Below are 26,286 nucleotides of genomic sequence, written 5' to 3' on the forward strand. Positions count from 1 at the left end.
TGGTGAGCTCTTGGGCTTCTTCCATGACTTAGCAATTATGAATTGGGTTGCAATAAAAATTATGGTGCAGATATCTTTGTTATAAAGTGATTTTTGGTCTTCTGGATACATACCTAGTAGAGGAATTGAAGGATTGAATGGCAAGTCTATGCAAACTAGTATGTTCCTTTTGGAAAGATTTTTGGAGATCACTTGGGGATCTAAAAATAGACCTGCTCTCAGTGATTCTTACACACATTAAAAAACTTGTTGCCTTAGTTCTTGTTCTTTTTTTAAAATAATAGTCTATCTCAGAAGCCAGATCAGTTAAAGTATTTTTTTCCTTAGTTTTTGATTGGTTTCCTATATTGAGTATTCTTTTCATTAGTACACGGGAGAGTATCTGTGTTAACAGTTTTCTTTTTGTTACAGGTTTAGATGACTCATTCAAGTTCTGGCAGGTTCCTTCTAGGATGTCCAGTCAAGATCGAGATCCAAGTTCTCTCTCCACCTCAGAAACAACGGTACTTGCATAGAGTGCCTAAGTGCTTCATTTTGAATCTCCAAAAATTTTGAACTTGCTTAATGGAGAGATAGGCATTATGATTATAGCAATCTGATTTATTTGAAGTGCTATCCATGTGAAATTTAGTTCATATTAAGTTATTGTATTTAGCTTATACGTCAGCCATACATTGTGGAAACCATTTTGCCTTTTTAGTCTGAGCTTGTCACTCGGAACTTAAACAGCTTGGTGACTAGTAGTGTTATCACTGGCAGAGTTGGAATAGGGTTTGCTTTGCTGCATTATAGCTACGTTGAATATCCTTTTAGTTGAGAGTTTCCAACTTCTTTCCTCCCTCTTTTGATAATATAAAAGTGTCCAAATGTTTATCAGTAATAGTAAAAGAAGACAAATTCTATATGATTGAAAATGCAAGAGTGTGGCAATAGGAAGACCACTGATCCATTGAGATGACTCCAGTTTGATTTTGCTGATTTTAAACACGTTTCTAAATACTTGCATCAAATAGACACTTGTCTTGATTATCTATGTTCCTGAAGTTCACGTGTCCCCCTCCGCCTGCCTGCCTTGTTCATTTGTGAATAAATTGCTTTGTTCTCAAAAAGTTTGAGATGCTAAGTATTTCTAAATAATGAGACACTAAGTATTTCTAAATGATGACTGATAAACTAATTTTCAGTTCCTTACAAGTGTTTTTACAAATTGTTTATTCTCAACTGGAAAACACTACTTTGAATTTTAAAGTGTTTTTGGAATAATTGCCATGTTGTAGAACCTATTAGAAAGGCAAAGGTTTGATGCTCTTGCTTCCAGTAGCAAACATAATATTCAAACAATAAATAACTCTACAGACATTGTAATTTAAAGATGGTATTGGATTGTCTCCTATAGTTTTCCAAAAGACTGGTACTTTTTGCTATAGTTTTAAGAGTCATTTTTTCTTTTCTAGATTCAAAAGAGAAGTATTTGTGTTTAATGCTAGATTGGACCTTTGTGTGAACAAATAGGATAATTACCCCACTTCCACTAGATGTCATGCTTTCCTTTCTAAGGCAGAGATAGTGCGTATCTTTGTCTCAACAAAAGACATAATAAGATTACATGCAGAAGTGAGTTGTGTTAACTGGTTATTTAGTTCACAGAAGGGCAGCATTGATATGTGCTTAAAAGTAAATCTTCTTTGGTTATTCTGTTTTTAAAAGGGGGTTAGTCTGGCCAAGAATTCTTCACTTCTTTTCTTATAATAGGTACTCAGTAAAAAGTCACTGTGCTCTAATGAACTTTCAGTTATCTTGGCTATTTTGTAGATAACACTTAGGTCTTCTGGTATAAGATAAATACAACTTAGGTACAACAAGCAAAAGCCAATCAAGCATTTGTTTATTTTACATATATAAAACTTAATATATAAATGTTATGGTTTAGAATACTAGTTTTTTAAAGAAATTTTGGAAATATAGTATTTATTACAATTACTAAAATAGAAGCACTTCCATTAATGTGAAGCTCTTGAATTTATTTGTGTTTGGATGTCACACAGACTTAGGAAATATATATCAATGAAATCGTAAGTTTTTTAAAAAAGAATTTTGATACATAGTATTATGTAAGATTTATTTCATGTTGTTTTTTCTAAAGACGAGTATTTTCTGTTAGAGTTTGTAGAATCCACTTTCTCTTTCATTTTTTGAGAGGTTCCAAACAGAAGTTTTAGAATTGGTGACTTTTATTCACAGAAATAGTTCAATTACCTTACTTCTAGTAGTTGTCCTGTTTTCCTTCACAGGCTTAAGCTACTGTGTGTCTTTGTCCCAACAGGGCAAAGCGTGCAGGAGTTAGTCCTTAGGCCAGTTGTACTCTAAACCAAAGCTGTCAGTTCTTAGATCCGCTAATATTGTTTCAAATACAGTTAATGTTGAAATTCTGTATTAAGGGATACGTTGAGTGGATGTAAATCTTGTTAATCAGCTTATCTGCTTATTTATGTATTTGTTTTGTTTATCTCGCAGAATTGAGAAAAGATGCAATTTTTTATAGGGTTTGTTTGTTCATTTTGTTTCTCTAAAGAAAGCACCATTTTTTATTTGGATCCCATCATCTAGTGTACTGTTGCTGAGTCATTATCCACTTTGGGCTGTTAATGCCAAGTTAGGGACTTTAATGCTATTATCTAATGAAAATTAGTTCAGTGTTTTGGCAAGCTTTGTAAGGCCTGAGACCTGAATGCTTTATAAACTACAGAGTAAGCAGAGTGTTGCCCTTACCTTGGGGCATTGTCCTTGTAAAGGCCCCTCAGAAACGGCTTCCACCCCAACTCCATCATCTCTCCTTCCAGAATGGAGAAGCCAGTTGTTGTTGTTTTCCTCCTGAAACCACCTTTATATTTCTCAAAGTATCCAAGGTGGATAAGTGTTCATACCTAGTGCGTCCAGTGTGTAGCCAACAGCTGTGTGACCAAAACTTGGTCTTTTCTGCCATTCTGAAGCAGAATGATGCCTGCATTTTAAAATCTGTTTTATCAATTGTCAAAGTATGTGGGAAATGTGATTCCTTTTCTTTTGAGATTTTCTTTGTGAAGTATGAAATTCTTTCAAATTTTCTGAAGCGCAAATTTAAAGATGATTTTCGTTGAAACCTTTCAAGAGATACTCATGGGTCTTCATGAGTGATGGCAGTTTGCATGATGGTGGAGAGAGAAAGAGACTGACGTACAGCAGACCCTGCATGGCTGACCACTTCCCCACACTGACCACCTCCTTCACTTGACCAGATTTTCATAGACTGGCACACACCTCATGTAGAATCAGTACACAGGCCCAGTTCCTTATGTTGACCACCTCTGTAGAGTTCTACTGTATTGTTGTTCTCTGTGTTTTGTACTCACTTTGGAATATTTTGAAGTTTTGTGAGCTAAATTACTATAGAGTTATAGTCATTACTATCAAGTACAATCATTTCAAAAACTAACAAAAATATTTTAAACAAGATATTAGTAATTTTGTTAAGCAGGTGACTAAAATTGAAATAGAACTGGATCTTATTTTGTATTTGTACTAAAATATATTTTCGTAATTTTGGCAATAACTTGATCCTCTTATATAATAAACCTCAATGTCTGGAGAGAGCTGACTTTCTGACTTTAGCCCTCAGGTAACTACATCCTCGAGTTTGCTGTGTGCTGCTGCTGCTACTGATGTTAATTAAGTCAGGATGGCAATGGATTAAACTGTTTAATTCACATCATTTTGAGAGTAGCACCCTTTTTAAATATGAAGAACCAGTGTCTTAGAGAATTTGAGCATTTGGCTCAAAGTCACAAACCTAATAGCAGGTAGCACCGGACAGGCTCTGTGAAATTCATGCCTTAAATTGCACACAGTATGGCCTAGGAACAGACCAGGACTGTGTCATGAGTTGGTCCGTCTGTAATGGTGGTTATCTAGTTAGATGTGCAGGATCTGCCCTCATCTTCGGCTCTTTCCATGAGTGATATTTTTCTGAGCTTTCTTGTGTTTTTATTTTATACATAATGCATTTGAAACATGAATCTCTAACAATTGAAGGGATTTAAATTTGTTATAATTTGGTTACAACTAATGATACAAATTGAGAAGTGTGTCAAGGCTTTACTGCTCTTGGGCATGTAGAGAAAGGTATTGTTTATAAAGTTGAACACGTGGTGTCTAGAGTCCCTTAGAACTTTTCACACTTTATATTTTGCCATGTTTTTCATAAGTGAGTAGATTTTTACTGTATTTTTTCATACCACAAATCTTCATTTTCTTCCTTTGTACTTTTTTTTTTTGAGACAGAGTCTCACTATGTCACCCTGGGTAGAGTGCCGTGGTGTCACAGCTCACAGCCACCTCAAACTCTTGGGCTTAAGACATTCTCTTGTCTCAGCCTCTCAAGTAGCTGGGACTACAGATGCCCTCCACAATGCCTGGCCATTATTATTTTTGTTGTTGTTATTGTCATTGTTTTTTAGCACGCCTGGGCTGGGTTCAAACCACCAGCCCCTGGGGTATGTAGCCAGCACCCTAAACTTCAAGCTACGGGCACTGAGCCCTTTGTACTTTTCTAAATTAAATGTATTTAGGCACCAATACGGCTTTTAATAAAAGAGGATGAAAAGTATTATAAAATAATTTTGATAGACAAAATATTCAATTGCTAAATTGACTTTCAGAAAGATTTAAATGGTCCAGTGAAATATTTTGTTTCTGTAAGGCAGAACATTCATACGTTTTGCTTATATGATAGAAATCATCTGTTTTTTTCCTACTCTAATTCTGCTTTGATATGGTAAATGACTTTTCTATTTTCAGCTGTTTCAAAGGGACTTTCTTAATTGGAGCAGCTTATTTTACACCAAAGCATAATATAGAAATTTTCTTTAGTTATCAAATCTGTATACAAACACATTGAAGCAAACACTTTTTCAGTATTTATAAGCAAAATTTGACCTTTATTTTTTATTTCCCACAGCTTTATTGACAAGTGAATATTTGCTGACAAACAAAATTATATATATTTAAGGTATACAACATGATTTTGATATAAATATACATTGTGAAATCGTTAGTTAACACATATATCACGTCATCAGAGTTACCTTTTTTGTATGTGATAAGAACGCTGAAGATCTAATCTCTTAGCAAATCCCAAGTATACCGTACAATATTAACTATCTTCACCATGCTGTGTGTTAGCTCCCCAGAACTTACCTTATCTGAGAGACTGTACCCTTTGGCCGACATCTCCCCCCTCTCCCCCACCCTTATTCCCTGGCAACCTACTTTATGCTAATTTGAGTCTGTTTCAGAACAGTGGCTGTAGGTAGCATCAGTCTATTTGCTCTAACAAGCTTTTATTGCCTTCGTATCATCAGTGAGGTAAGGCTAGAAGTAGATAGACTTCAGCACAGATATTTTATTTAGGTATACTTGAATTCAGAGATACCTTCTTTATCTTATCAAGGGAATATAAATTGAAGGTGGCATGTGGCAGGTGCAAAAGCAAGCAGATTGACTTGCACTTAGGCCACTTTAATGAATTGAGAAAGTGACAGATAAAATAATTAGACCCACTGTTACTAGAGGACAGCACTAGGCCTCCCCCTTGGGGCTTGCTTCTTACTCTGTGATGGGAGGGGGTGGCAGAACATGCTCTGTTTGCTCCTAAACTAAACCAGCTGCCCCTCCTCCACCTGGGAGGGGCCAGAAGTCTTAGGCTAGCTCAAGTTTCTCCACATGAACACACAGGACAAACAGGGAGATGAAGCCCATCCTCTCGACCAGGGCCAGCCAGCTCTCTAGAGGGCGACTGAGGACTTCTTCAAACAGGGAGAACAAAGCCCATCCTCTGGACCAGGGCCAGCCAGCTTTCTAGAGGGCGACTGAGGACTTCCTGTGACTCAAATGGATTTGTGTTGTCCTGAATGCACCCAGGGCTGAGAATCCTGATTAAATACCTACTTGGACAGAATGCTTAACTTGTGGTTCTTATCTTTAAATAAGGACCTGGGCTAAATGAAGCTTTTTCTACCTATAACTTTGTAAGTTCATACTGCACATTCCAGTAGATACATTAGTGCCAGAGTTTTCTAGTTATTACTTGAATTTCAAGGTGAAAAAGCAATATATTTACGTATTGATGTATATTATTAAATATAATCAAATCTATGGGAGATTATTTCTAAACAAGTAAGGATTTCAGCAGAGAACTAGAGCAATTCAGTTTAATCCTTATTAAATAGAATATGATAACATAGCAAAATTTAAAAATATGAAGGCTAGTGATATATAAATCACCCAAAATCAATTTGTTTTTATTGTTTGGGATTCATCGAGGGTACAAAGAATTAGGTTATACTGATTGCATTTGTTAGATAAAGTCCCTCTTATAATTGTGTCCAACCCCTAAGAGGTGTGCCCTACACCATGAACCCCATCCCCTCCCTCCCCCCCCCGCTCCCCTCTCCTTCCTCCCATCTCCCCACTCCCCTCCCTCATTCCCCTACCCCCCACCTTGTATCAGATCATCTGCTGCTTTCATATTAGAATTGAGTACACTGGATTCTTGCTTCTCCATTCTTGTGATGCACCATATAAGCATTTTGTTTTCTCCACTACGTTGGGTAAATCATAATACAACTAATAAGAAGTATCTGAAAGCGTCTTTTCTAAGATCCTTTCCTGGACTGTACGGAGGAAAATCACAGCTTTTATTAACACCTGACCTTTGATCACATGTCACAACTTTACTTTCTTCTGATGAGCCGAGTGTTTAGCGGGTCCTTACGGACTTACTTTCCCACACTAAATGCTCAAATGGCAAACCAGGTACCTACCTCTGTTTTTATCAATAATAAGGATTTTTTGAGTCTTTGTCATTTGAAAGAATAAAATGAATTAATACACTTTATATAACTGAAGGAGTTCATGGCAGAGGCCAGATGGATTAGCTTCTGCATAGTTTTGGTGTACAATTGTATTGCTCACAGAACTCTAATAAAAGTTATCTTGGTGTCTGTTGATGGGGAACATTTTTTTTCATTCCTCTCATTGCCAATTGTAAACAAATGTATTTTAAAAAATAAATATTAGGTTATTTTAACCTATTGTCTGTTCTGATACTACATAAAAGAAAGCATCTAATGCTGGTTTATAGTGAGTGCACTTTTTCTAGGTTTACACTGGGCTGTGTGTGCTTAGCTTACATTCTTGACTGCCACTTCCTCTCACTTAGTCCTTGGTGTTGTCACTGTTCGCTTTATGTGGTGAAAGGTCATTAATTTGAAACGGGGATTTAAACTGTATATTAATTTCATTTCTATCAATTTCTCCAAATTTATATTTTCTTTAATGTTAGAAACTGCAAATGAAAATCATCTTAGATCCTGCTCTCGTTTAATCATATTAAGTCTAAGCTACCCTGCCGTGAGTGTTAGATTATAGACTCGGTCAGCATACTAACCTGCTGACTGCTGCAGCACCTGACTCTGAAGCAGTGATGCATAACTTCTGTTGATGCCTCCTGCTGTGTTGGCGCACTGGCTGTCTCCATGCTGCCTCAGAGGAGGAAACCACGGAACAAAACAGTCCTCTGACCTCCCCAGAGAAGGTTCCAAATACATCAGCCTGGGCTTTTTTAATTTTAGGAGGCCAAACAGTCTGCTCACCTATAAACCTGTTAGTGAAATTGTATTTGCTTTCTGCAGAATTTCTGTCATGTTGAGTGTTGTTTAAAATGTTGTATTCTCTCTGGCTGTGGGTAGAGCACACTGTCTGAGTGAAGGGCACACTTATAACTATTAATCTGTACAGAAAGCCGAACGCGTAAATAAAACATGTCCTCTCTAGTAGTCTGGAATAAAATGCAAAATGTATTCTGAAACAGTGTCAGCATATTGACATTTTGAAAAGTTTTTCATTGATATAAGGTGAGGTAGAAAAAAAAATCTTTTAATACTTCTGCTAATTTTTTATAGGCACTATTAAAATTTGCATATGCCATTTGAAACATTAAGAAAATCTCTTTTATTATGAATTTAAAAATGCAAAATATCTTAACCTTTTAGCATTTGGGCAATGAGCGAGTAGCCTTATAGCAATCTTAAGATCCTAAATGGGCTTCAAATCAAAACTTTGCTCCTTTGGGTTACTGATTGATGTACACTGTAATCGTTCCTATAAGAAACTGAAGAAGCCATTCAAATACTGCTATAACTCACAAGATATATGATGTTCTGTATTAACCTTAAGTAGTATAATTTTGTTGTAAACCTTGTTAAGGATGTCTTGTGTGTATGTTCTTATGTTTCATTTTCCATGCTGTAATATCAATGAGTAATTTTCTCTGATGCACAGGTGACACCTTCACTGGAGAGTGATGACTTTCAACCGCTTGTGCCATCAACAGTGTTTTTACCTGAATCTTCAGATGACCAGTTTGTGGCTCAAGGTATCCTTTTAGGAAGACTTTCGATCGTAGAAGTAGCCCTTATCTTTGGCTAAGTACAAATCAATAACTACTCTGAGGAACTTTTTCTTGTCTACTGCATTGCCAACAATTAAGAAGTATTGGCGATACATTCTGTTGGCAAGGATGTGAAAAACAAGCACTTTTTATATTATTAGAGGGAATGCAAATTGTAACTCCTTCAGAAGGGAATTTGGCAATATCTAACAAAATTATAAATGTATGTACCTTTAATTCAACAATTACTCTTCTAGGAATTTTCCTTTGATTCATCACCAACAATATAAAAAGTACACTGTACCAGTACATGACTGTTTAATGCAGCATGGTTTATATTGTAAAGTCCTGGAAACAACCCAAATTCCTGCAAGTGGGAGGAGAGTGGTTGTCAGTAAACTTCTACACGGTGGAGAACTGTAGGGCTGTTAAAAAGAAGCAGGTTATCTTCAAACTGATATGGAATAACTTTTCAGAAATATTGTCAGGTGAAGAAAGCAAAGAGAAAAAGCGTATTTGTAGTTTATGTCATTGAATTGTTTCTACTTTTTTGTGTATGAAAGAAAGTGAAATAAAAAAATACATTTGGGGCCTGGGTGCAGTGGCTCATGCCTGTAATCTTAGCACTTTGCTTGAGGCTAGGAGTTTGAGACCAGCCTAAGAGTGAGACCTGCATCTCTACAAAAGAATAGAAAAAATTAGCTGGGTATGGTGGTGGCTGCCTGTAGTTACAGCTGCTTAGGAGGACGAGGAGGAAGAAATCAGTTAAGCACAGAAGTCTGAGGTAGCAGTGACCTATGGTGAGGCCGCTGCACTCAAGTCCGGGCGACAGAGTGAGACCCTGTCATAAACAAACCAACCCACTTAGGTCCTCATTTGTGCAGAAAGAAAACTACAGGAGAGTCGTCGTGAGGATGAGTGGGAGGCAGGAGTTCTGAGAGGGTGGGAACAGGGTGACTGGACTGGAGGGCAGTGGCTCTTCCCTGCATGTGCCTGCTTTTCTAGTTTGACTTTTATTTTTTTTTTTTATTTTTTTTATTTTTTTTGAGACAGAGCCTCAAGCTGTCCCCCTGGGTAGAGTGCCGTGGCATTACAGCTCACAGCAACCTCCAACTCCTGGGCTCAAGCGAGTCTCTTGCCTCCGCCTCCCAAGTAGCTGGGACTACAGGCGCCCGCCACAACGCCCGGCTATTTTTTTTTTTTTTTTTTTTGGTTGCGGCTGTCATTGTTGTTTGGCGGGTCCGGGCTGGGGATTCGAACCTGCCACCTTAGGTGTACGTGGCTGGCGCCTTAGCCGGTTGAGCTACAGGCGCCGAGCCTAGTTTGACTTTTATAAACATAAATGTTTGACTTGCCAAAAAGAAAAATAAAATCAACAAAAATGGAGAAAAACAACATGGAATACACATTTATTTGGCAGCATTTTGCATGAATAACACTGATGTGAGTGAGGAGCTCTTAAACATTCTTAGGATGTAATTCTTCAGACTAAAGGCAAAGAAAATTTAAATAAGGGTGGAACTCTATTACTAGTTTTATTTTTTATAGTAGTATTAGTTAGCAATTCTGAAGCTACTTTATGCGTTTGTAAGACTGGGCAAATAAGTAAATGAACCCAGAGCATCTTGCCATGCCAGGAAGGGAGGAAATGCTCCGAGGTTAGTGGAGATATCAGCTAATGTAGGGTGCATGGACCTTACTGCCTTCCCAAAATCTGTAAGTATTTTGAATTTGGCAACAATTATGGGCCCTGGAGTTTCATAAAAAGAAATATGAACCATCTATTTTTTCTTAATGTCTAAATCTTTAGGCTATCTCTGCCCCTCCTGACTTGGTTCTTCTCTCAAGACATACACACACACGCATGCACACATATGTACACACACATGCACACACATCTGACCATATGGCGGAGGGTGGAAGTCAGGAATAGTAGGAGCTGTTGGCTCTGTGGGCTCAAGGTTAAGATCAGCTGAGCAGTTAGAAGAACTTCCTAGTTATCCATCTTTGAGCTTTTTTCTGACTCTAAGAACTTGTAAATATTGCACACAGCCATAAGGTAAATAAAGTAATTTTTATGCTTCTTTTCAATAATAGGTCAGCATGAAACTCCACTGCCACAGCCTCCTCGTGACTCGTCCCTCTCCGCTCCCCTGCCCAAGCCCTGTGCTTGCGTCACTCCACCTCTTCTCTCCGCCCTGTGCAGCCTCTTAGAAAACCTCTTGGCGATTTCTCCACGAGACACTGCAAATGCTATTCGACAAGCCCATCTTATAAAGCTTCTCTGTAGGTAAGAGATAAATACTTCCAAGGAGACATAGTAGTAGAGATGACTTTACAAAGACTGTATTCATGACTTGTAAGATTCCATGTTTATGGGAATCTATCAAGTAGATCCTTATTCTTTTTTAGGCTTACTCGCTGCCAAGATTTTGCCTTTGTCAGAATTGTCTTGACAGTTTCTATTTTAGGTCTTTTAAAACACTTGTGTTAGTTTTTTATCTTAACTATGAAGCTTAAAAAAATCCTGAATTTTAGAATTCAGGGGTTCTAAGCTGTAATTTGTCCTCCAGCACACTTAAGGTATACAGCACAGTCCCTTTATTCTTAATGGATGTGAAGGAGTCTGGGGATTCATCTTTCTAGTGGTTATGTCAGAAGAATATCACTGGGCTAAAAAATTATTGTTTAAATCCACTTGCCCTTATTTTGTTATGGGAAACTAAACTTTTCATAAGAAAGTATTCTGCCAAAATTTAGAGAAATCATGATTTGATTCTTGAAATTTTTATAACTCACTTATATTAATGAGCTTCTGGTTAATTTTTTCTGAATTTTTAATATAGTAAAACAGACTAGGTGCTGAATTAAGGCTGACCTAAGGTTGAATTCACTCAGTAACTTGCAGTGTTGGGAAAATTCCTTTGATCTGTGAAGTGTCCCTGATGCCTACTTAATGGGGTTAGTGTGAGGATTAGAAGTGAGGATATCTGGGACTCTCCCCTTGGTGTTACTTCTCTTTTCCTCCTAAAGTCCAGTTTGTTCTAGTCGAGTCTACACACCTTCTTTTAACCACATATTCACATGCATTTGTTCTTGTGTCTTTTTACCTTTGATACTCACTGTCTGAAATGGCTTCTTTCTCTTCCCAAATCTTGGTATCTTCCTTTTCTGGAATATTAAGAAATCTCTAAAACTGTACACTAAAAAACGAAGCATTCTTTGTTTTACTTCATTCAATTGGATTACTTCTTTAGCATTTATAATAAGCAATGAAGTATGAATTTGTTCTGGTTTTGATATTTGTCATTTTTGTACCATAATATCTACTAGGATTGGAAAAGTAATGGTTGGTTGATTGGCAACCAACATGCATCCTTCCTGCACGCTCTTGCCTTCAGATGACAGAAATGGAGTTCTGGAATATTCTTTAGGGGTCAGCCAGGAGTCTGATGTGTCATCGAAGGCGCAGAGGCATGAAAGCACCTTTTATGGCCAAGGCTCATCATATTTCCATACCTGTTTTTCATTTCTAACTTAGAAACAAAACTCCTATTTGTTTTACTTTGTTTTTTACTTTCTAAATATGAATGTTTAGAAATTAATATTAATTAATATTTCCCAGCCCATATTTTTGCTATTGTGATTAGGAAAATAGCAACCATTGTTACCTTGTTTGCTTTCCTTCTGAATGGTCTATATTTTATTATACTTTGGGTAAGGGTTCCTCAGGTTATTTTTTAATAACTGTTTGCTTCTCACCTTTATTTGATAAGATATTTTCCTATTTGAAAGTAGCTTGGAATATAATTTAAAATATTGTAGGCTATATTTTTATAAACCTTGACCTTACTTACAAAAGTCCTTTCTCTTGGATTGTGTTCCAGGTTACTTTCAAACCTCAGGTTCTGATTTATTAATCGCTACTGAGAAGGATGCCAGTCACCCAGAGAGTTTTCTTTTTTTGTCTTTCCCAGCATCACAGATGCTGCCCTCATCCAGATATGTGTCCAGGAACTCAAGACCCCACTGCCTTCATCACCTCCCGCTGAGCACACTCAGGCTCAGGTAAGCGTCTCAGATGTGTCTCTGGCCTGATGTCTGTTTGGGGGTTTGCTTACTTTAAATTCCAAACACATAAATGCTACTGAGGAGAATTCCTAACCATAGGAAAGGATGAAAATCTCTCTATATATACATAGTATGATGAGGTTATTTGAAATAGGTTAGTTAAAATTTTAATGTGAGATATGTTTAGATGGTAGAAAAGAGAAGTGGTGTTTGAAGACAGATTCTCTTCCTGACTCTGTCTTACAGTAGCTGCAAATGTTTAAGTGTCCAGATCTCTTTGTGGACCACTTTAAAAAGGGGGACATTGGTGTAGCCCCCTTTCCTCTTCTGTGATTCCAGGCTATCTCTGTTATGTCTGTTATTTTACCTAAGTTAAAGTTGTTAAATACTTGGTGACTAAGTTACGTGTATTTTCAAAACCCATAAGAATAAGTCTATTTTTGTTCTCTCAGGTATTCGGTATTTTTAGGTTCTTGCTGTAGCTACAGTCCATATGTAAAGGATGCTTAACAACTCTTGATGTAATTGTAGCTAATAGAAGTTTTATTTCAAAATCAAATTTGTGAATGTGGGATGATGAATCAAAGGTCAGCTTGATCAATATCACTGGTTCTGAGATGTATTATTTGAGTTGTTTTATTAGGTCAGACCCCTATTACGAGGTTTGGGAACACTGTACCCAGGATCTCAGAAGTACTTGTCCCAGTGCAGTGTTTTCACTGGATAATGAACTGTCCATTTCCCACTGTCCATTCATCAAATCTTCATTGCATACCTACTATATACCAGGCTCTTCCCTAAGTGAATAAAACAAAGATCCTCCCCCGCAAGTTGTAACAGATAATGAGCAAATCCACAGGTGCCTGAATGACAGACATCTCAGAAGGAAAACTAAAGCAGGGGACAGGAGGTGACGTCAGAGTGAGCAGGGTAGAGGGCTGTCCCACTTGGGGGTGGTCAGAGAGGACCTTGCAAATAGTGACATGTGACCTAAAGTGAATGAGAAAGCTCAGCCTGGGGACATAGCAAGGCCCTGAGATTGGAGTATGCTTGGTCTATCCAGGAAACAGCAAGGAGGCCAGCAAAATCTAAGGGGATAGTGAGGACAGAGGGGTACACAGCTCCACGAAGGCCATTGTCCCCTGGGTGTCCCACGCAGTGCCTGTCCCGTAGCAGGCACTTATGCAACTCTTATGCAGTGAATGTCTAACAGCAGTAACGAATGTCAGTGGACACTTGTGTCGATGTATATATCTATTTTCGTAATAATCATATGAAGTATTAGTAGTATCAGTCATCATTTTTTAAAAGAAGTGACAGAGGCCCAGAGAAGTAACTGTCCAAAGTCTCTCACATAATAAGGAGCAGAGCTGGCTTCCAACCCTGCAGGCTGGTTCCAGAGCCCACACTCTTAACCACTACACCACCTGCCCTGATGTAGATTAAGTGCTTTTTGGATATTGATGTTTATATGAGATTATTCACTTATTCTGGAAAATATTTGAGCCTCTACTCTATGAGATTCTGTTGTAGGTGCCAGCGATGACACCCTGAACAAAGCAAAGGAACATCCCTGCCTACATTGAGTCCACATCCCAGGTTCAGGAGACAGGCAGTAAACAAGTAATAAAGTGTAAAGTATTTTATCAGATAGTGACAAAGGGTACGGAAAAATATAAATGAGGACAGGTAACAGAGTGTGCCAGGAAGGGAAGACAGTCCCATTTTCAGTTGGAGCGGTCAGAAAAGGCCTCTTGAAGGTGACATGTGGGCAGAGACTTTAGCAGGGGCGTCTTGAGCAGAGCTCTGGCCAGGGGGTGACAGTCAGCTGAAGGCTCAGGTAGGTTTACGGCTGGTTGATTGGTATAGTTTTTGAAGAGTGTCAGGCACAGAGTTACTGTATGAACTATTATACTAATATTTAATCTCAAATATGACAAATATACAAAAGAATCCTTTAACAATTCAGCTTTTCTCTCCCTCTCTCCCCATGTTGACTCTCATCATTTGGTCACGATGACACTTCATACATTCAGAGGTCACACTTGCTATCATTTCAGTAATAGAAGGTAAAGGGACTGTGGAATCCCGAAAAGGACTTCCCAGCTCTACACAAATTAAATTTCACAATGTGAGGAATTTGTGATGCTTAGAGCCACCTATACTTTTATATAAAGTAAGGAAGCAGGTTACATAAAGGGGGGACATAATCATCAGGAGAAGCAGAACAGAAGATTTCATTTATTTATTTTTGCAGTTTTTGGCCAGGGCCAGGTTTGAACCCTGGCATATGGAGCCGGCGCCCTGCTCCTTGAGCCACAGGCACTGCCCTAGAAGAACTATTTTAGAATAATCTGAGAGTGTTTAACTCAGAGCCACACACCCCTCCACAAATGCAAAACAGCTCCAGACTCATAATTACAATCTTAGCATCTCAAAATAAGGCAAGAGGAAGAGAGAGAGACTGTGGGGGTGTGGGTGGGTGTGTGTGTGTGTGTGTGTGTCTGTGTGTGTACGGAGAGACTGACTTCACATTTCCCTTGTAAAGTTCACTTACAGGGACTATCTCTTGGCCTGAAGATAGTAGATAAATAAGACATGGCCACTTATTCTTAAATTGTTACGTATCTAGAGGATTATTTTCCTGAAAAGTACTTCTGCCAATTAATACTTATATAATTATCAGGCAAATTCCAGAGATAGTTTGGTCACTAATATTGGAGAAGATTCAATTTTTTCTGTTAGGATTAACAGTAGTATTTTTATGCTGAGGGTGCAAATGGAAAGTATTTGCATTTTGTTTGGAACTATAATTAGGCTATTAGACTAGCTCCTCCCCCCTTGTGCACTTTGAAAAATGTTTTTGTAATCTTTGTTTACAAACTGTAAACTTTATGGCTTAATAATTCACTTTCCCGCTTCTTCCAGAATATTGATTGCACAACTTAGGTACTTGAAAAATATGAAGACTTAAAGTGGAATTCAAAGTTAGGCTTTGCACTGCTGCTGTGTTTGGTGTTAGAGCTGACAGCACGAATGTGGCTGTTAATGACATGTTCATAACTTGAAAGAAATAATGCTTTGGCTGCTATGTGTTAATTTCAGATCTTTAAAAATGATTAATATCTCACTAGTTTTTGTTAACTTATCTTAAAAAGTAAAATACTGAATTACTGAGATGGGCTTTTCCTATGATGTATTTCGTTTACCTTCTCCCCTTTCACGCAGGTTTCCTTCCTCCTGGAGTACCTGTCCTCTTTGTCCAGGCTTCTGCAGTCCTGCTTATTGGTAGATCTTGACCTGGTGATTCAGGACGAGCTTCTGAAACCTCTTATCACTAATGTCATTGGTGTTCTCATCATATGCACCAAAGATTTATTAGGTAAGCTTTATTTTTAATGTTTAAGATGTAAGTAAATACTATTGAGAAGAAAATTTTACTCTGTTACAGGTAATCACTTTAAGATCACTTTTGAGTTGTTTTGGGCCAGTGCTTGAAAGTCTTTGATAATGTGTTTATCGTTGGGATGCTTTAAGTGGTCCTAGGAGACCACTTGAGAAAGTGTGTAGTGTAATAAAGGACTGTCCTTGTGCTGTCAGTTAAATGAGGGCAAAGCTCCTGTGTCATGTTAGAAAGTGAGTTCTGGGTATTTCTAAGGGTATTAATTATCCTTATAAACTATGGCTAAGGCCGAATGACCTGATGTGGCATTTGCAATAACATGTACAATTCAATTGTTGGAAACTAAAATTTTTTTTCAATATTTAAATAATGCTTCATAATGAAGTAATGGATCACTTGGTATTTCTTTTTGCTTTTTAATTCATTTGCACTTAGTCCTTTGAATTATTGATTTACTTGGTTTTAGGTCTGGACCGTGAAGTATGTTATGATAACCCAGCAGCACCAGTGCTCAGTATCTCATTGGCATTAAATTTATCTCAATGCTAAGAGCAGTAATTCCTTGGAAATTCTGTACGTGGCAGCTTATTAGGTTATACTGTACAGTTTCATTCAGGTGATACCTTCCTTGCCCTCATACCAGTCAAACATTGATTCTTTGGAGAGGGAGAGAAGCAAAAAAATTCTTTAAAATTATGATGGTTTGTGGGCCCACAAAGCCCAACTCTACTGGATAAAATTGTATTAGTACCGTATTTAATTGGATTTTCCTGGGTATTCCTTGAGAAGTACTAGTGTTGGGTTCATGGAAGATACACACAACCTGTGCAGGGTCAGTGCTACTCAGCTGGAGGATACAGGGCTGCAGGCGATGACTTTGGATCTATTGCTTGACCTGAAAGTCACGTGGTGAAAGGGGATTTGTGCATTGCAGGTGCTGTTGGCTGCCTGTGGATGCTTTTTATTGAACCTCTTATTTTTATGTGTGACTTGAGCTTTGAATGTTAAATAAAAATAGTGTATATTTTATTATTAAATAAAAATATAATCCATTATTAATTACATCAAGTGCTGAAAGAAACATGTCAACAAAGTCTAAATGTACATTTAGTAGCTGGTTAAGTTAAAAATTGTTTTCTCATATCTAGTGAAAGGTTAAAGTTCATTAAGAGTATTTTTTGAAAAATTAAGTTTTAAAATTTTTCCTGGGAAAATAACAATTTTGAATGATTTTATTAAAATATGATTACATTGCTATTATGTCTAATATAAATGCTAATTTTTATGTAGTACGTTATAGTGTATATAAATAATAAAGATTATTCAGCAAGTACAGGTATATGTAAGAAGTTAAATTTAATGTTAATAGTGCTTTAATTTTAGATTTAACTTTATTTAAACTTAAATGTTTTATTTTGGCTGTTTTTAAGCCTGCATTGAATAAAAGAGTAAGCTTCATACTTAGTCCTTTTATATATAAGGTACAGATCTATATAAGCAGACGTATAGTATATCTGTGGAAGTAAAATTCTGTGGGGATAGCAATGAGGAAATGTAGTCCACAGGGACTCCAGAAAGCCAGGACAGAAGGTTTGAGAAGCACCAAGGATTGCTGCACTCAAAACTCAAACTCCCTGGACATTGATGTTTTCAAATACCTCATGGGTGCTAAGAAAATACAAAGATGGAAGGTCCTCAATTCCTTTATTTGACGTCAGAGCGCAAAGACTGCGGATGTCGAGGTCAGAGAGAGCCCTCAGGTGGCCACTGCGCTCAAGCTTCCATTTACCCGAGTACACAGATGCGAAAACGTGTCCTGCTCTAAGTTAATTGTTACATTCTTAGCCATAGGCAAAACTGTAGAATTCTTTTTTGTATTAGTTTTCTTTGAGTAATACTCTCTTGATTCTTCAAATAAATTCTTTTGGCTTTGACCTTGGTATATTATATTTTACTTTTCAGCCTTATACAAAGCTGGAGGGGATAAAGAAAACAAGAGGAACTTACTTTTACACAAGTAGAACAAACAATTTCATGTTTTTATAATATGCCCAATATATGGTCCTGAAGTTACGCCTTTTTGATTGCTGTTGAGCATGCTTTAATAACAGGAGATTTTACAAATGTGTATTTGTGTGTAGGAGAGTGGAGGAAAGATATCTTTAAGAAGCAATGGGAAAGAGAAGTTAATTGAAATAAATTTTGGATAATGTCGAATTACATTTATCTTCATTAGACAAGTACAAACCTCTTATTTTAAGTATAATGAAGTGTCTCTGAATTTTATATTTGAAAGGTTCTTTTTCTTCTTTGTATTTACCACTTGAAATGTTTTGATTAATTTTATAGATACAGAGTTAACATCAGCTTTTTATCACACATGGACACATTTATTTAACCTCCTGGCTGCACTCCTGAGGAAAGCTGGTCCCGTCTCCCTTCCGTTCATTACCACAGCTCTGGCCAAGCACTGGGTGGTCGCGATTGGTAAGAAGATAGTCTTGTAGGCTTGGGCTCTTTCTGCTAATAGAAATTAAGATAATCATTATCTTGACTAGGTATGTAAATTATTAAAAATAAAGAAATTATGGCATGGCATATAAAAGAAATACTAAGATGCTTGCACTGAGGAATTTGCAGTGTTCTGGAACCCCCCAAAAATGCATTTTTGAAAAATTGAAGCACATTTTTAGGACACCATAAAAACAAGAAAAGCCTGTGGTTATATACAGGTCCATATGATAATAAAACAATGAGATAGATTTTCTTGTGCTGATATAGAAACCAGTCTCTTTTCTGACATGTGTACTGTATGTAGGTAAATCTGCATGTATAAAATCTTATATACATGATAACATGGAAAGTTATAATAAATATATCTTGCCTTAAGACATCAGGATTTTGGCCTGCACCTGTAGCACAGTGGTTACAGCGCCAGCCATATACACCGAGGGTGGCAGGTCTAACCCGGCCTGGGCCAGCTAAAAACAACTGCAACAAAAAACAGCCGAGCGTCATGGCAGGCGCCTGTAGTCCCAGCTACTTGGGAGGCTGAAGCAAGAGAATCACTTAAGCTCAAGAGTTTGAGGTTGCTGTGAGCTGTGACGCAACATCACTCTACCAAGGGTGACATAGTGAGACTCTGTCAAAAAAAAAAAAAAAGATATCAGGATTTTTTGACAGCATAGAAATGCCAAAAGTACAGTATAATTATTTTTATAAAGTGCTTTCCATACAATAATTGCCTATTAAAATAAATGATTATTTTTAAATAACTAGTCTTTCATTTTAATAAAATCTCCTAAATTGTAGCATAGAACAAAACCTCTTTTATGTTTATAACTAAAATTTATGTTTCCTTTTCCATAACCTTTTAAAATATGTTCAAAATAGTTATTTTAAGTTTCCAAGTTACCCAATAATTCCACTGACTAGCTTTTTAACATTTATTTAATTATTTGGTCATTCTCTAAACTTAAATGGGATATAATTTTTTTTTTAAATTTCAATGTATTTAGGAGGGCACGCTTGTTTTTGTTGCATGGATGAACTGTATAATCGTGAAGTCCAGGCTTTTTGTGTAGCCGTCACCAGAATCACATATGCTCCTGATAAGTAATTTCTGATGCCTCACCTTCCACCCTTCCCTTTCCTCACTCTCCAATGTTCCTTTTATGGTCAAATAGACCCATTGTTTGGCTCTTGCATAGAAGGGAGAACCTGTGGTTTCTGTTTTTTCATTCCTGAGAGACTTCACTTAGGATAATCTCCAGTACCGTCCAAGTTGCTGAATATTACTCCATGATATATACAGTATACATATCTCCTCCAGATTTTCCATATCCACTCATGAACAGATGGGGACTTAGGCTGATTCCTTAACTTTTTAATTGAGACTTATGCTGTGATGAACATTTGAGTGCAAGTATCTTTTTGACTTTTTTTTTTTTTTGAGACAGAGCCTCAAGCTGTTGCCCTGGGTAGAGTGCTATGGCATCACAGCTCACAGCAACCTCCAACTCCTGGGCTCAAGCGAGTCTCCTGCCTCTGCCTCCCAAGTAGCTGGGACCACAGGCACCTGCCACAACGCCTGGCTATTTTTTGGTTGCAGCCGTCATTGTTGTTTGGCAGGCCCGGGCTGGATTTGAACCGCCAGCTCAGGTGTATGTGGCTGGCACCTTAGCCACTTGAGCCACAGGCGCTGAGCCAAGACTTGTGCTGTGATGAACATTTGAGTGGAAGTATCTTTTTGATGAAATGGCTTCTTTTTCTTTGGATTGCTGGTCCAATTGTGGGTCTGTTTTTATTTCTTTGATTAATCTTTACACCGTTTCCCATAGCTGTCATGCTACCTTGCATGCCCACCACAGGGTACAGGTGTTCCCTTTTCACTGCATCCATGAAAACATCTGTTGTTTTGGTCTCTTCAATAATGGCCATTCCAACAGGGTCAGGTGGTATCTCCCTGTGGGTTTAATTTACATTTCCTTAATGATTAGTGATGAGTTTTTTTTCATCTGTTTCTTGGCCATTTGTCTATCATCTTTTGGGAAGAATCACTTCATGTCTTTTGCTAACTTTTTGATGAGGTTTTTTAATTCTTGCTGATTTGTTTTAGTTCTTTGTAGATTCTGGATGTTAGTCCTGTGTCAGATGTATAGTTTGTGAATATTTTCTCCCATTCTATAGCTTGTTTACTCCGTTGATTATTTCCTTTGCTATATGGAAACTTTTTAGTTTAATTAAGTCCTGTTTACCTTTCTTATTGTTGTATTTGTTTTTTGGAGTCTTAGTTATAAATTCTTTGCCAAGCCCAATCAATATCCAGAAGAGTTTTTGCTGAATTTTCTTCTAGAATTTTTGTGGTATCAGGTCTTACATTTGAGTCCTTAATCCATCTTGAGTTCATTGTTGTATATGGTGAGAGATAGGAATCTAGTTTTTCATTTTGCGTATGGGTATCTAGTTTTCCCAGTACCTTTGGTTGAAAAGTCTGTCCTTTTTCCAGTGTATATTTTTGTCTGCTTTGTCAAAAATTGGTGTTTGTAGCTATATGGTTTTATTACTGAGTTCCCCATTCTGTTCCTTTAGTCTGTGTGTCTGCTTTTATGCCAGTACCATGGTGTTTATTATGGCCTTGTAGTATAATTTGAAGCCAGGTAATGTGATGCCTGTGATGCCTCCAGACTTTTCTTATTTAGGATTGCTTCACCTGTTCAGGCTCCTTATTGGTTTCATGTTGTAAGTTTAGGATTAGTTTTCCTAGTTCTGTGAAAAATAACATTGGTATCTTGATAGGATTGGATTGCATTCGTAGCTCACTTTGTTAGTATGGACGTTTCATCAATATTGGTTCTTCCATTCCGTGAGTACAGGGTGGTTCCCATTGGTTTGTGTCATCTGTGATCTCTTTCCTCAGCTTTTTTTAGTTCTCCTGTACAGATCTTCCCATCCTGGGCTAGGTCTATTCTTAGGTATTTTGTTTTCTTCGCAGCTATTAAAAATGGCATTGGGTTCTTGACTTGCCTATCAGCTTGATAGTTATTAGTTTATGCTACTGACTTGTGTACAATAATTATGTAACCTGAGACATTACTGAATTCTTTTGTCATTTCTAGGAGGCATCGTTGAGGGTTGGAGATGTAAGATAATATCATCAGCAAACAGGCATAATTTGAGCTTCTCCTTTAAGATATAGATCATTTATTTCATTCTCTTGCCTGATATCGCTGCGTCAGACTTCCAGTACTGTGCTGAGTAGGAGTGATAGTGGGTGTCCCTGTCTTGTTCCAGTTCTTAGGGAGAATGCTTTCAGCGTTTTCCCATTCAGTCTGATATTGGCTGTGGGTTTGCCATATATGACTTTTATTATTTGGGGGTATATTTCTTCTATGACGTGTTCTTTAAGGGGTTTTTTGTTGTTGTTTTTTTTTTTTTTACCATGGAGGGGTGCTAGATTTTATCAAATGTTTTTTCTACATCTATTGAGATGATCATAAGGTCTTTGTTTTTACTTCTGTTTATGTGGTGAATCGCATTTATTGATTTGCATATGTTGAAGCTTCCTTTTATCCTGGAATGAAACCCACTTGATTGTAGTGTTGGATTCTGTTTGCTAATATTATTTTGAGGATTTTTGCTTCTATGTTCACGAGGGCTGCTGGATTGTAATTTCCTTTTTTGTTGTGTTCTTTTCTGGATTTGATATCAGAGTGATACTGACTTCATAGAATGAGTCAGGAAATATTCCCCTCTTCTTGATGTTATGGGTTCTTGCCTCAGCCTCCCAAGTAGCTGGGCCTATAGGCACCCACCAGAATGCCTGACTATTTTTGTTGTTGTTGTTGCAGTTGTCATTGTTGTTTAGCTGGCCTGGCCCAGGCTGAGTTCAAACCCGCCAGCCTCAGTGTATGTGGCTGGCACCGTAACTGCTGTACTACTGGCACTGAGCCTTCTTTTTTTTTTTTTTTGAGACAGTCTCAGTATGTCACCCTCAGTAGAGTGCTGAGGCATCACAGCTCACAGCTCACAGCTCAACTTCAAACTCTTGGACTTAAGTAATTCTCTTGCCTCAGCCTCTCAGGTACCTGTGACTATAGGCATCCATCACAACACCCCTGACCATTTTTTGTTGCAGTTGTCATTTTTGTTTAGCTGGTCCTGCCAGCCTCAGTGTATGTGGCTGGTGTTGTAACCACTGTGCTACGGGCCCGACCTTGCCTGTTTTCTTTCTGTGTTTTGTTTGCAAATTAGTTCATAAGCACTCGTGTTCTGTTGAACCCCTGTAAAATCTTTGTTCGTATATTATGATAATGCTGCACACTAATTCTTGCTTGCAGGTACTGTTTGGCACCAACTTGTTTGAAAACAAACAACCACACAAGATGGTAATCTAGACAATGCAGAGTATAGTAATTTTAACTTTTTTTGTTTAGGTTGGTACTGATACCAAAATTAAAATGTTAAAAATTCTCAAGACTTTGTATATCCCAGTAGACCCCAAACTCATCTAAATATAATCCTCTTTTACTGTGGGTATTTTTATTTATAGACACACTTTTTCTTTCATATAAGGAAAAAACCCATATAATGAAAACTAAAGAGGTTCCTTGACTTAGTATGTTAATACAGGCAGTCTCCGAGGTACAAACTTCCGATTCACATACTCCTTACACTTGTGATTGAAGGCTGTTAAGGTAATTTCCAGAGTTACAAACATCCGACTGATCTCTGACTCACATTCATGAGTGGAGGCTATTACGGGTAATGGGTAAATGTACCTGTTCCAACTTACATACAAATTCAACTTAGACCAACCCTACAGAACCTGTCTTGTTCATAACCAAGGGACTACCTGAATTACTTTTAAACACAAGAGTTATTCTTATTAAACTTAAACTATTGATAGCTTTACTTCATTAGAAATAAGTGTAAACTTAATTACTCAAATCGGTCTGAGTCACTTCCTTGTTGAGTTTTGGAGAGATTTTCCAGCACTGACATCTGACGTGGTTCTCTCTCGTAGACGCGCTCTGTGAATGCGTGGGCTTGTCCACCACATGCCCTGCCCTCTGCACTGCCAGCCTGCACTTCCTTTCTGTTCTCCTGACTGAAGAAGCAAAAAGTCATCTCCAGGATAAGGACAAGACGAGTCCCTGTCACAGCCCAACACTGGCTTCACTTCTTGATAAAACTCAGGAAAATCAGAAATCTCTGGAACAGCTTAGTAAAGTAATTCTTGAGGTATGTGATTTCTTGTTTTCTTAAAATTTTACTTAGGATTACACAAATTTAAGTTATAAGATTGTGTTTGTTTTCAAACAAGTTGGTGTTTAAATGAATTGACATTCAGTCGTAGTCTTGTTAAAACCTTTTTCAGTTATTTGAGTTTGAAAAATAATACTCATTATGGCTACTTAATAATGTAAAAGTGCAAAACTTCACCATCTCCAGTCTCACCTCCCTGATACCAACCAGTTTCTTTAATGAATATGATGTAAAAACTTGAAATGAAATATTACTAATCTAAATCTAACAGTTTATCAAAATAGTGTTTCTTATCATGACCGAAATAGCTATATTTCAGGAATGCAGTTAGATTTCAAAATATATTGCCATTTAATTAATATATTTACCTCTTTGAAAATACATTCTAGGTGACATGTGATTTATACAAATGTGCCATATTTTATCTTTCATTGGGGTAGACAAAAGTCATAAAAAAGGTAGAAAAATAGTAGAACTGTGTGTTAAAGAATTTGCTTCAGCTTCCCAATAAGCCAGCGACATTTTACAAAGGCACAAAGTTGTTCCTGTCTGCCAGTTTGTTCCAGTGCAATTAAAAGCTCTGTTCTTTACATTAAAGTACCTTTGGAAACAAAGCAAAAAAGTCTTGACCTAGAATACCCTATAACACTTAATACATAGAAGAGATTAATCTAAGAAGAATATAAAATGAAATAAATTTCACTGAGTTCTCTTTCTTTCTATAGAAAGTTGATGGAAAGATATTTCATGCTCTGTATCCTCTTGATTTGTTCTTTCGGTTTTGGATGCTTACAGTGTCCAGTAACGGTCATGTCACTCGAGTTTACTCTTAGCTTTCCTACCTGCCTGCAGGCTTCTCACACTTTCAGCCACGTCCACCTGCTTGTGTACAAATGCTCAGCCTGTTTTCCAGTCTGGGATAAGTACTACACAAAAAATGACAGAAATTAAATCCTTTACTCTGACTTGGCTTCAGTATATGTTGAAAAGTATGTGGATTTAACACAGGCTTGTCCTGGTTATTTCTTTTTTTTTTTTTTGTTACTGGCTTTTGTTTTGAAACAGAGTCTCATTTTATTGCCCCCAGTAGAGTGCCATGGCGTCACAGCAACCTCAGGCTCTTAGGCTTAAGCTATTTATTCTCTTGTCTCAGCCTCCCGAGTAGCTGCGACTACAGGTGCCCACCACAGCGCCCGGCTATTTTTAGAGATGGGGTCTCACTCTGACTCAGTCTGGTCTTGAACTCATGAGCTCAGGCAGTCCACCTGCCTCAGCCTCCCAGAGTGCTAAGATTACAGGAGTGAGCCACCGTACCCGGCCCTTGTTATTGGTTTTTAGCTTTTATATCAGTTTTACCACATATATATTCTACAGATACAAGCCGTTCTAAGTTTCTATAAAAGTAGGAGACATCTGCCTCATTTTCTCAAAAGTGACCACTTATCCCTGGTTTAGCTAATTATTTTATAGTTTCCCTCATAGGTCTCTAAATAACATGCTTATATTCCTTTATCTTGATTATTCAGGTTTGGACATTATTTATTTTGAGACAGAATCATAATTATCTATTTAGTTCCAACTATCAAAAATGAGACTTTAGCTCTTTCTGTACCCTACTCACTTACCTGGCCAAAATGGGTTCCTTTCTAAGTCTTCCAATGCTGGTGTATCATGACACCTCTTAGAGACCTGGCAGCCTGGACGGTGTGGACCTGTGATAACACTGTACGCAATGACGCCACCTTGCAGAGAATGTTTCTTTTCCTAGGTAGCTTTGTTTTCCTTAGAGGTAATTATTGTATTCTTTTACTTGCTGACTTTTGTATAATCACTAATAGTGATTATATAAATAGAGTCTAAATTTTCATAGAATCACTAGTAATCTCTGTGCTGTTTGCCAGGAACTAAATGACCTCAGATTATGTTCAGGATCGTCAGAACTTTGTATCATTTCCTCTTCTGGAAGCAATCTCTCCCAGTTCCTTCTCACCTGCTCGGTGTCTGTTGTCACCCTGGGTTCTGTATTCCCTTCTTCCTGGGGAACCTTCCCTCCTGTGCTGCCTGCAGTTTCCTGCATCCTGTCCCCCCCCCCCACCCCTGGTCGTTCTCTTCTGATGGACACTCTCCTTTTAGTGTGGACCCTTTTCTCCCAGTACTTCTAGGAAAAAAATATGCATAGGAAGGTCTTTTTGAAGTATAATGTCTGAAAGTCTTCATTTATCCTGACATCTAACTTAGAATTTGGCTAGGGAGAGTTCCGGGTTGGCAATCATTTACTTCAGAAATCAGAAGGCATCGCCCATTCCCTCTAATTCCTAGTGTTACTATAGAAAGTTCCTGAGCCATTTGATCGCTGGTTTCTCCCTCCTTGGAACTTCTCAGAATCTTTCCTTTTCCTCTAATCTTCTGAAGTTCTATCATGAAGAGTCTTGGTGTGCGTCTATGTTGTCTGTGTGAAGTTCTATCGTGGAGAGTCTCCGTGTGCGTCTGTGTTGTCTGTGTGAAGTTCTATCGTGAAGAGTCTCAGTGTGCGTCTGTGTTGTCTGTGTGAAGTTCTGTC

The 26,286-nt window shown here is 37.7% G+C and overlaps 1 protein-coding gene across 1 annotated transcript in view; it reads left to right on the plus strand.

Moving 5' to 3' along the window:
- RTTN (rotatin) overlaps positions 1-26,286 on the plus strand; it is a 149,815-nt gene that overhangs the window by 94,913 nt on the left and 28,616 nt on the right. The window contains exons 34-40 of the mRNA XM_003788403.2: positions 412-503; positions 8,377-8,470; positions 10,583-10,775; positions 12,463-12,553; positions 15,785-15,938; positions 18,309-18,446; positions 23,485-23,702. Coding sequence (XP_003788451.1) covers positions 412-503; positions 8,377-8,470; positions 10,583-10,775; positions 12,463-12,553; positions 15,785-15,938; positions 18,309-18,446; positions 23,485-23,702 — 980 coding nt within the window. The remainder of the gene's footprint in view (positions 1-411; positions 504-8,376; positions 8,471-10,582; positions 10,776-12,462; positions 12,554-15,784; positions 15,939-18,308; positions 18,447-23,484; positions 23,703-26,286) is intronic.

This window comes from Otolemur garnettii, unplaced genomic scaffold, assembly GCF_000181295.1.
Source record: "Otolemur garnettii isolate 467f Iridium unplaced genomic scaffold, OtoGar3 scaffold00027, whole genome shotgun sequence".
Taxonomy (NCBI): domain Eukaryota; kingdom Metazoa; phylum Chordata; class Mammalia; order Primates; family Galagidae; genus Otolemur; species Otolemur garnettii.